Genomic DNA, 12,742 nt, shown 5'->3' on the forward strand with positions numbered 1-12,742 from the left:
GTAACAATCAATTTTTTTAAATCAAATTTTCAATATAATTTTTTTACAAAAAAAAAATTACAAATCTAAATAGGAGACGGGAATATCCGATATCCGACGGGTACGAAATGAGGTAATAAATTTTAATCAGTCGGATACTAAAAACGAGTATGCATATATGTTGGGAAGTCAAGGTCGAGGACTGAGAAGGCAATACCCATCCTCGTCCCGTTGCCATGTCTAGTGACTTAAATATAAATAAAAAAATTATACTCGAATATAATTTTTTTAACTACCTGTAATAACATTCTAAAAATATCCTTGAATTAAGTGTAATTATAGTTCAATGATTCCTTTTTACTTTTAATATTAAATTTCGATACTTTAGAAAAAAAATATAATTATAAGAATTAAATGATTTCAATCAACTTTTTTAATTAACATAAAATTAATTAACTTTTGTATATATTTGAGTCTGGAGGTAATACTAGGCTACTAACATTTAATGCTATTAATGTAGTTTAAACTTATGATCGAGGGTTAAGATCGGTATCATAGAAGACTTTAGAAAATTACATGACTTATAGGGTTGTACGAGAATTCTTGGAGGTGTTACTAAGGATTTTTTCTATAAAATTACATTAAGATTTAAGATTTAACTTTAAGTGTTTACTTATTTAATCTAGGGTCAGTTTGTAAATTTAAAAAAGAAATTATCTTAAAAAAATACTTTTTAAAAAGTATACAACATTTGTTTCTTAAAAAAAGTAGAAATTTATTTTTATTAAAAAATGATTTAGACAAATACATAAAAAATGTACAAAAGTATTTATTTTATTTAAAAAGGTATTTTAAAAAACAAAAAAAAACTTTAAAAAACAGGTCCTTAGTCCTGGACATGCTTACTAGGGACACACAAAAGGTTATCTTATTCACATGTTTTTTCGCAAGACAAGGTCGTATACCTATGCATTGCAATTTTAACAAGAGTTGAGAAGAATATAACTTACTAGTAAACACTAAAGAAAATGTTTCACCACATGTTTTTAAATTTAAATATTAAAGATCATTATTATGGATTACTTATTTTGTAACCATATCGCCGAGGTAACAAACTGAAGTTACGTATGCGTGTCATCTAACTGTGACACCATTAGTCATGCTATAGTCACCTCTTCATCACCCAGATTTGTGCATGCGATAAATGTCATGATTAAGTGACACGCGCACAGACATGAGGGAAGGTGGCTTGACATTGACGGATTCAAGATCCTAAATCAGTAACTGCAAATTATAAAAAATAAAATTAATGAGTTCAATTATATAAATATAGATTAAATAAAATATAAAAATATAAGATTTTATTTACAAATTTAGTGAATTTTAAAAAATAAAGGGGTGCAAGTACACACCCTCACATGACTGTAGGTCCACTACTGTGGCTCGGTGAAGGTGTCTGCATAGAAGAAGGATAAAAATGGAATATTAGAGAATTTGGGGTGCACCAAACAAAAAATGGAATGCATTAAGTAATTGTCTGCTCGTGATTTTTTCGCAAGTGCACAAGTGGGTCTTATATAACCTTTACGTGTTAAAAATGAACTAGCACTTTCTTTTCTTTTTTTCTTTTTGTTATTTGAAAGTTTTTTCTTTTTTATCGACAAAAAAGGGTATTTATTGATAAGCGCAAGAAGTGAAATAGATTCACGATTTCTATTCTTTTTTTTTTTTTGAAAGTAATTGGCAACTACGGGTAAATATGCTGTTTGTGACTATTAATTTTAGAGGTTGTGGAGTTAAAAAGGAGCATAACTGCGAAAGCATGCTCTTTTAGCTTGATTGATTTGAATTTGGATTGAGCACTGAGCAAGAATTATCGATTATAGATTTTTACCCACAAAATTCTTTGGGATAGAAGTATTTCTCACTACTTTGTGCGTTGCAAGCTTTCTCCTAATGTTTTTTCTAATGGATTTTTTTGCTATTAAACGGGCAAAGGATTTTAGAAATTCCTTATAAGCAGAACTTCGATTCCATTTTTTAACCTTTTTTTTGTTGCAAATTTTCCTTTTTTTTACCATTATATTTCTATCCTCCTGCTATATATACAAAAAAAATTAATTTAAATATATTTTTAATACCTATAATTTTTTCTCATTTTTTATTTTAATTCTTATACTTTAGAATTTCAGTAGTCTCAATAATTTCAAGATCATTACAAAGCAGTGAATCAATTTCTAATAATTTTGAAATTACAAGGATTTACAAATTCAAACTAAAGTATAAAGATTCAAGTAAAAATTACGAAAAACTATAGACAACCCGAAGAATTACATGACAACAAAATGACCATTTTGTGGCAAAATAATGGTCTTTTAATTGTACATGTGTTACAGACCAATTTGTCCAAACTTCAACCCCTGAAGTAATTTCTTCAGCCATATTAGCTCGTGCCTTGGTGGCTTTGTGCAGGTCTCCAAAATTTTATGTCCCTTCTTCTCAGACCATAAAACAATTTGTATTATCCCAAGAGCACTATACTAGCCTCAAAAATTCGGATGTACACGTGTCACCATATTAACGTGTAAAACCAAATTCAGTGTGCACCTTACAAAATCTCTTTCACCCACCCAAAAAATCAGTGTGGTAACGACAAAGACAATATTGGATTTTTTCTCTTACACTAGAACTACATGCTACCCTTCTATTGTTATAGGTGCTAACTACTAATTGCCAACAACCACAAAAGACACTGAAAGAACAGCAATGGAAGCTGCATTATGCAGTGCACTTGCTCTTTCACCCAACCAAGTATTCAACGCAGCAAATCCTGGTACTATACCATGTCCACTTTCTAACTATGTTCCTTTTTTATTTTTTAACATAGGGGTTGCATTCAAAACTGTTTATTTGCTTACTTTTCATTCTGTTATTTTAATGAACATGTTGTACTAGTTGTTTATATTTATGACATTTATTTTTCCAAAAATTTGAGGAAGAGATTATACTCGACCATATATTTCAATTCTAAGATTTCGTGTTACTAGATATAATTTTCATTTTATGCACCCTTAGTAAATCGAAAGGGTTCATATTTTGATTGCTATTAGTTTTGTAATCGCAGGAGATAAAAATGTTCCTTTGAAATATAGCAAAGATCGGAGTGTTGTAATGACAGTGGCAGCCACTGGAATATTAGGGAAAGGTGGTGGGTTGTTGGAGAGGCCAACCATAGAGACAACATCACCTGGTCGGGAATCTGAATTTGACTTGAGGTAACCAACAACATCTGCACAATTGAGAGGAATCTAACACTATGTTAGCATTATATTGATGAATTGAGGAAATATCTTGAAAATGCTTCATATAAAATTAAGAGAAGCTCTTGTGAGTTGGTTCTTAAAAACTAAAATAGTCTCTGTTGGAAATAAAAATCAGAACCTTTTGTCTGACAGATTAAGCTTTTAGGTAAGTTTTGTTCTTCAATTTAGATAGTTGAGCTGTTATGTTTAAGTCCCCAGTTATTATGCATTCAAATATATTGTTAGATCAGAAAAGGAATTTTGGGGTAGGCTACATTTGAGAAACTGTAATCCCTTGTTCAAGGACAGAAATTAATTTATTGTCAACACTCAACGCAAATTATATTTTGGGATCTAAATTGAAGAATATAAAAAGGGAAATATGTTATGTCACAACTATCTAAATTGAAGAATCACTTCATCTAAAGGGTATCTTTTCCTCTGTTTGGATTGAACTCTTGTATATCAATTCCTTCTTTTCCCCCCTAACCTTTTCCTTTTCTCATCTTTAGTCCATCTTCTTGTTTGCATTTGATTTTATTCTTAAACTGAGGCCAAGTAGAAGCACTGATATGGTATTTGCGTTTCATTTTGTTTCTTGCATTCATTTTACTTTCTAATAATTGTTAAACCATTTGAAAAACATAGGTTTTGCCACTGAAGTACAGACTTGGACCCTTAATTTCCCACTGTGTTACTGTAAGATGTGCTAAGAGGTTTCTCTTATGGGCTAAGAACAATTACTTGTTCATATTTCACAATCATCCTTCAATTGAACTAAACTACTACAGCCAGATATCAAGTTTAGTTTTTAGACCTGTTTTTGTCTACTGAACAATACTAATCAAGGCAATACTACTATTGGATTTTTGGAATTGAGCTTGGTGAAAGTAATGAAATGCCAAAGGTGTGTCTATAGCATGTTAATAATGAGGGTAAAAATCTTTCTTGTAGTTTCCTCTTTAACATTTTGTTAGAGATCCACTACTGTATTTACTTTTGAGATGAGCTAAGGCATAGTTGTCAAAAGAAAAGTGATTGAATTGTTTCTTTCACTTGTTTTTGGAAAAGATTTGTATTATGAAGTAGGCAACTAGGCAAGTCTGTTTTCTGGAAACTTATTCTTGTCTTTCTGCATGTGCTGACTCTTCTCTCTTTGTTTATTCCTGTCTCATTTCATCGCATGTTATAAAACAAAAGAGAATGATCAATCCTTAACTTCATGACATGTTTTCTGCCAGGAAATCGCGGAAAACATCCCCACCCTACCGAGTTTTGCTGCACAATGACAACTTCAACAAGCGAGAATATGTTGTGCAAGTGTTGATGAAGGTGATACCAGGAATGACCATTGATAATGCGGTTAACATCATGCAGGAGGCACATTATAATGGACTAGCAGTGGTGATAGTATGTGCTCAAGTGGATGCTGAAGATCACTGCATGCAGTTAAGAGGAAACGGTCTTTTAAGTTCTATTGAGCCAGCTGATGGTGGTGGTTGTTGATACATAGAGAGACCATTGACATGATGAGCTTTGGCCAAATAGTTTCATTGAAGAAGTGACATCATATACACATTTCCATGATGTGCATCTTTCCAACCACTGAAGATGGTTGTATAGAAAATTATTGACTAGGTAAGGAAAGGGATAGTGCTAGTTAGTTAGTAGTTAGTACTTATACAGGACATAATTTGCTGCCAGCCAGTGGCATTATTTGGATTTAACGTGTTATACTATCATTAGTCCCTATATTTCCACTTCTTTCATTGAAGCAAGCCTCTTATATAAGCAATAACCTGAACATAGCCTATAATATTGGTTGTCTTGTTAGACATGGGAATAATAAATTAATGTCTATATCTTGGATTAAGATGGTGGTTGATACTCAAGAAAAATTCGAAGTCAGTCAAGCACCAATTGATTATCTTATCTAGAATACTACATCCATCCCCAAAAGAATTAATTGTATAAAATATCAGCAGGGAATGAGCTTTAACTCGCAGTGCTATGTATACTCCTAAAAGAAGTTATATGAAAAATATTTTAAATCTTCAAGTTTGCAGCATTAAAGGCAAACAGATAAGGCTATCCATTAGTACAACATGAGTTACTACCCTAAAGTTAAATCCAGGTTGATTGCAATCTATGTTTCAGTAAGCAGTGAAAAGTAAAAATATAATCAAAGATAAAAGAGAATCTAGAAACAAGAATGGCAATGACTGTCAGGGCTCATACAACAACCGCATCAACCGAGACTTTTCACTTTAGGTGGAGTGAGTTGTATAAATATGATGTGTCCTAAATGAGATTTCTAGTTTTGACCAAATTTTGGTTGAAATTGACCAAAGTGTGCGGTGCTTTCACATTGGTTATATTTGAGTGTGTTTGGGAGAGGGGAAGGAGAGAAATAGAGTGGGTCCCACATGTGTTTTACATTTTCTATATTTTACTTTAATTTAAATATCTTTTCTCTATTTCCATCATTTCAATCCAATAACACACTTCATGTGTGTGAATTATGCTGAATTGTCTATGGAAAGACTAAAGGTACCTTTAGAGGTAATATTATCTTATCTTGATGTAGTAACGAGAGGACTTTACTTTTTCTTTTTTTTTATATCAACAAATGCTAGAATGTTAATTTTTATTAGGAGAAGGGATCAAATCTGCAACTTTTTTTCTCTTTCCTTCTCCATTAATCATACAAGTCATCTTATATCTCCACAAGATGACTTTACTACAAACAGAGATTCAATCTACTATTCATGAGCTTTTGCTGTGACTTTGGTCAACTCATTACTTGGGCTGGTTCAACTTTTAGGACTAAGCAGCCTATTCCAGTGGATTGAGCCAGAGGCCCAAGCAAGAACAAAATCAAACAATGTCATAGTGCTGTATTATGAATCATGTTTATATACACACTATTGGCCCCTTTTTAATGACTTTGTCTATAATTTTTATCAATTTCCCCTCTACCTCTATCTATAGGGTTACTCTCCCATATGGAAATTTTGTATTATACATGCTGGAACCACCTAAAGTAATATTCTACCATTTTTTTTCTTAAATAGTCGTTATTCTAACTTTTTTTTTATATCTAAGGGCTTATGATTATACTTATTTTTTATGTTCATTGACAACCTGCCTGAAGGCTTGTGAATTCACACTTCCTAAGATTTGATAAAATTATGCTTGACGTTTCTCTCTTTTGTGAAATTACTTTAACATTTTTCGATCATATAAAAGTATAAAAAATCAAGAAAAGTCTATGTAGTGAAAAGAGTACACAGTTTTATATTGTGTAATTTTTTTTAAAAATAATGTAGGATTTTAAAAAAGTTATTAAGTAAAATTTTGTTGAAACTTAAAAGATATTACCTCAGTCCTTATATATGACACTTTTAATTAATTCATACACATCTTTTTTATCGATCATTAAATGTTAATTATTAATTTATTAGTTTTTTTTAATAAAAATATTCAAACCCACAACGCATCCTTCTATTCTTTCACCCTTTACTCTCAACCCAACCTTATATAACAAGGATATTAAGTATTAAGTAACTTTGCTAGTTTTAGTTTGGCAGCATTGAAATGGATGATGACATCCTCCAATGATGTAATGAATTACCCTATCATGTGATCAAATACATTTTTATAAACAATTCTAAAATTGGGAAATAAAGCCTGAACCAAAGCACAAGCAGTGCCTACCACAATTAATACTATCATTTATATATTTTTAATAGATTAACCCAAAACATATAAAGAACCTACTCGTTCGTAGTCATGGAAATAATATCTACACAAACATAAAATGGCACAGGTTGGGTTGAACAACGATCTGGAATAGAGAAATAATTTTGGTGGGCTGGTATCGTCTAACGAGGTAATATTTATTTGAAGTAAATCGTGTTTTTTTTTATAAAAAAAAATGGGCTATTATATTTAAATTTGAAAAAGTAATTATTTTTAAAAACTACAACTCCTACTAATAATTTTCTAGAATAAGACATCCTCTGCAGCAATGAGGACTAACATAGAGGGAAGATTTTGAACAAAAGATAAAGAATAATGATGGTCTAAATTTGCAAGAAAATCTGCACACGGTTTGGCTTCTGTATTTATTTAAGAGTGGTAGACCAGTCATTATTCTTATATAGATAGAGGTAGACCAGCCTCCGTTTTGAGGATTAAATGCTATCAAATAGCATTTCAGATAAAAAAAAATGGTGATAGATAGCATTTCAGATAATTGGGCCTCCGTTTTGACCTTTTTTTTTTATCTGAAATGTTATTTTTGAGCTATTTAGAGGTGTTTTTTTTTTAAAAAAATGAGTTGACCAAATCTCCTAGCTAGGGGATTCCTCGTTCAATTTCAAGCATTTTAACACATTATGGATCTCAAACGGACATTCCTATAAAAGTTATACCCGTTTCAAGTTCAAAAAATTTTCTGTACAAACATTTCGCCATTACGAATGGCGGAATATGTCACGTGATCCATGTCTCGCCAACTCCACTGACGAGTTTCCCACCACCCGTCACGTGTCCAACTCGCTAATATAACTGGCGAAATGCCTCCAACAAGTAACTCCCTCCGAAAAAAGTTTTGAAACAAACTTCTTTTAAGAATAAATTTCTAAAAGAAATCCACAATTTGTCGTGGTTGGTTTCTATTATTAAAAGCCTAACGGGGGGGATCTACTCAATTAAATTTGAGAAGGTTTTGCTTTTGCCCTTGGATTGTGTAGCGTTGTATGCAATTGAATTGAATACCCGATGGATTGGCATGGCTTGGAAATTTGATGAAAGCTATGAGGCCATTTAGGTTTTGAAGGTTGGAGTTTCAAACTGCTGTGTAGTGCTGCTTTGTGGTGTTGGTGTAAAGGCTTGCATGTAGGCCACATGGCAAACAATGTGACAATGATATGAGATTAATTCACATGGGCTTATTGCAGAGAGACTTTATTATGGTTTTCTTTTATTTTGGATAAATAAAAAAATAAAGGAGATTTGAGGGATGTTTGTCTCTTGATTTTATTTATTTTTTAAAATTTTCAAACTCATTTGACTGAAGTCTTTTCTTTCTTTTGATTCCTGTAAGTAACGAGAGGAGGACAAGCTTTGATGAAAATGTTTTTTGGTACCAGCTAGCTAGAAATAAGGACAATAATTTTTGAGTGTTTGCTGGAGCTGTTTGGATATTAATTATGAGGGGATTATGATTCTCTTATTCTTAAACTTTGATGTACTAGAATAAACAAACCCACAACTTGGGCTTAGGTGATAAAGGTAATGTGATTATGGTGATTGTTTATTACATTATTTGAATTAATCAAACAGCAAAAAGAAAGTTTTGCCAATTTTTTTTTTCTTCTCAATCTGCATGGCCTGTTTATGGGTACTTATCTGAAGTGTGTATGAATAATGGTGATAGATAGCAATATGGAAACATTAAATAGTGGGGTAAAGTATCCGTGATTGTCGGTGAAATAATGCATGGTAATATGGTAGTAAATAGGGCTGGTGGTGTGTAGTTTGTTAACTGTTATCATGTCCTATGGCGTTTTCAACAGCACCCACTCCCCATTTCTCATTTCACGAATACCTTCAACTCTTTTTCTCTTTTACAAAAAATAATAGTACTATATTTAATTATTACTTTAACCAACCATGTTATTTGCCACATGAATTTCCATTTTTTTTTATCAGTCACTATTTTTTTTCATCAGTACATGAATTTCTATTTAGTACTATTAACGCAATAAAACTAATTTAACTTATACGGAGTAAGTTCTATTGGAAAAGAAAGTAAAGGAAATTATAGTTTAAATTATATATGCTTGAATTTTTTATTTAAAAAACAATGTTATATTTTTAAAATTTTTAAGAATCATCTCTTATAATTCATTCAGTTAGAATATATTTACAATGTGGAAAAATTTGTGTGATCATTCATTTAGATTCCTATATATGATTAGATTGTTGTCTTTAATAAGTTTAAATTTATTTTGAAAAGGAGATATACTATGCTTTTTCTTTTATTTTCTGACTTGAGTTTTCTGAATGCTTATATTAAATTAAATTAGTATTTTTATCTCTAATTAAATGTTAATTAAAAATATAATTTGAAAATTTCTAGTTAATGTTTAAAACTATTACTAAAATCAAATATAATACGAAAGACTAGATCACAATAATATAAGTTTGATCAATTAACAAATTTTTCCATGTTTTTAAGTTAAAGTTTTTCATTTTAAATAAGTTATACTTTTAATAAATCAAATCACCAATTAAATTAATATTTTTAACTATTTTTTAGTTTATCTTTTTAATATATTGAATTTAACTACAAATATAATATCTGCGCTATGTACGAAATCTTTATAAGTATTGATTGATATATGTTACTCTTGAAAGTAGATGAAAAATAGTACGGCCTATTAAATAAAACCTCAGCAGGTATCATTAACTACAGTAAGGGTCCCAGGTTAGCGTTAGGTAACTCTAAATTACAAAATCTTCACAGTATTCAAGTAATTAATTTTTTTTATTATAAAGTTGGTAATATGATTTTAATTAATATAGAAAATTATGATATCAAACTTTATATAAATGCTCCTAAAAATATAAATTCCATCCTTAAAACTTGAAACTTTTAATATTTTATTTTTCTAATATTCATTCATGTTTTATGATGTTAACTTTAAGATCCGGGAAAGAGATAATTCTTTACATGTCTAACATAGTGAATCGAATCAAAGTAATTTTTGGATACCCATAAATGTATTTGACAACTAGTGAGGAAGAGATAAAAGAAAAAAAAATATAAATATAATAAGTGATATAAGATGATAAAAAAGAATTAAATAAAGAGAATAAATAAATATTAATGTAATATTTGAGAAAATGTGATTTTCAAAAGTGATTGATCATAGCATAACGATATATATATATATATATATATATATATATATATATATATATATATATATATATATATATATATATATATATATGTACGTGCATGCATGGAAGAAGAAAAAATGTATCAGAAAATTGAAGGCAGTTGTTGGGAGAGCAAATGCTGTAGCAGAGTGAAAGCAAGGAAGGGACTTTCAGTTCTCACAATCATGCCATTGACAAAATGCTTCAATGCAGGTTGGTCAACTACAATCTACAAATGCTGCAAAAAGCAAGTGCAAGTCTCAAAATCTGTTGCCTCACATGTAAAAATGTTGCACGTGTTATGCCACTAACCAAGCCTCAAATCATGGATTTTTTTCTTCATCCATCATTTCCTTTAGCATGGGTCACCCTTCCTTCTTGCTTCTATCATGTTGCTAATAAAATAATGGATTTATGATAAAAACATTAAGGAGTGTTGTTCACTTTGCAACTTTGTAGTAGTTTTTATTCTGGGAAATCGCTTTACGTAATTGGGGTGCATAATACAAATCACTAGATTCTAAAACAAGAAAAACTTTTAAAAAAAAGAGGTATATAATCAAAGAGGTCTAAAACAAGAAAATTTTGTGTGTTGACCACTTATTACCCATTGGGATCATTCAAAGAGGTATATAATCAAAGAGTATGAAAGAGGACGGCAAGTAAAAAAAAAGAGTAAAAGCTGCGGTTAGTTACAGTTTGATTTCAAAATCAAGCACTTTATAAAAATAGCAATAATTAATTTAATCACATTATAACTATATGACTATTGTTCAATAATCTTTTCCTAAATATAGTTGTTGTTCTATTCTATTCCCGAAACTAATTGAAGATAACTTGACGTAATGGGCAACTGCTTCCTTCACACACATCCAATTCTTGATAAAGAGAAAGATTGTGAGCCTTTTGCCTTGAATAAGTTTAAGCAATTTTTGTTCAAAATAAGTTAACTTAATATATCAAACCTTTTCTGAAGGAAGTTGACAATTCTCATTTTCACACAGAAGTTAGGGTAGGCATAAACTCCATTGCAAATAAGCAACATGGTGAACATGACAGCAAAGCTTGCACATATTTCTTTCTTTACCTTTTTTTTCGGGTATGGTCAAAAGTGGAACTATATAGTCCCAATTGAAGTGTAGAACCATCCATAAAATCAATAGAACAGTTACCACGTCGCAAACTTTTTCAACAAATAACACAACAAACTTTCTTTGAAGTGTGACTTCAAGAGCTATCAATCAAATCTTTTTATTTTTTTGTTTCACCGTATCATAAAAACATTATTGACCTGCTTTTATGTTTGCCAAAGTCTTCTCAGAAAAAGAATGGTTCAGTTACAATAGGCAGAGGTGTACCCACTTAACTTAAGGAGAATTCTTTGCATGTAAGTAGCGTTGGTCTCCTCAATATGAAACTACCGAGGTCATCATGAAATAAACATTTAGCGTAGTTATCAATTTTCACTATTGGAAATGGAGTTTAGTCCTTTTAGTAAATCACTTTGCAAGAAGACACTGTTTGTTTGAAATTCAACAACCACTCAACTTACTATATATGCTATCTTGTTGGCAGTCTTGACAATCGTTGTATCTTTATCAAATCCCTGCAGCCAAATAGTACGAACTGATTCCACTCAACGTATTTTAATTTGTTTAGAACCATTATCCTTGTGCCTAGGAACGTTTTGTCAGTTCAAACATTTGGACCACACGGTAAGAACCAAGACACTAACGCTTCAATTCTTTGCTTAATTTGCGTGAAGCCCGGTCAATGAAATGTACTACAAATTAGGAGTATTGGAGGTGAGATTTTATTCGATTTTTAGTCAAAAATAAAATAAAATCGTATGAACCAAAAATAAAATAAAAATATAGTTCAATTTAAATATAATATCAAATTCAAATCAAATCAATTTATCAATTTTTTTGGTTTGGTTAAGTTCCTTTGTGATTTTGTTTGATTTTTTTATAACAAGGTCAAAAAATCAAATCAAACCATAAAAAATATGTGATTTTTTAGATTTTTAATTTTTGCGATTTTCAATATTAAAGATTTTCAATTATTTTGAATCAATTTAGCGATTTAAAAATGATTTGGTTTAATTTTTAACTCTTACTAGTACCAATAAGATATGCTCATCATGAGGACCATGAGACGACTTAGAAAAACAAACAGATGAACAATAGAACGTTTTGTCCATTATTTTATTGGGGGAGGGGTACGTCCCATTTCATGAAAACTTTAACAAAGTCGACCCATTCAGCACAATTTTAGCAAAAATTTGTGATGAATAATCCATGTTTGGTATAAAGGTGAGTTTCACGTTGACTATCAAACAGCTAACACAACCCTCCTCCTTAACAATTAAATTGATAAAATTTATTTTTATAAAAAGTTATTGAAAGTATAATTTTACAGAATTTAATACCTAACCTCAATTAGTCAAAAAACCCATAAAAGTCATTTATAATTTGTTAATTAATATAATTATGCAAGTCAATTTA

The 12,742-nt window shown here is 30.5% G+C and overlaps 1 protein-coding gene across 2 annotated transcripts; it reads left to right on the top strand.

The window, feature by feature from the left end:
- Positions 1-2,624: 2,624 nt before the first annotated feature.
- Positions 2,625-5,076, top strand: LOC114418590 (ATP-dependent Clp protease adapter protein CLPS1, chloroplastic-like). Of its 2 annotated transcripts, none has more exons than XM_028384018.1 (3): positions 2,625-2,812; positions 3,104-3,254; positions 4,523-5,076. In XM_028384018.1, the coding sequence occupies exons 1-3, from the start codon at positions 2,746-2,748 to the stop codon at positions 4,785-4,787; spliced, it is 483 nt and encodes a 160-aa protein (XP_028239819.1). In that variant the 5' UTR covers positions 2,625-2,745; the 3' UTR covers positions 4,788-5,076. The 2 variants fall into 2 exon arrangements, with proteins under 2 accessions (XP_028239819.1, XP_028239820.1); XM_028384019.1 differs by having other exon boundaries at positions 2,647-2,812; positions 3,090-3,254.
- Positions 5,077-12,742: the final 7,666 nt, after the last annotated feature.

Source organism: Glycine soja, chromosome 7 (assembly GCF_004193775.1).
Source record: "Glycine soja cultivar W05 chromosome 7, ASM419377v2, whole genome shotgun sequence".
Classification (NCBI taxonomy): Eukaryota; Viridiplantae; Streptophyta; class Magnoliopsida; order Fabales; family Fabaceae; genus Glycine; species Glycine soja.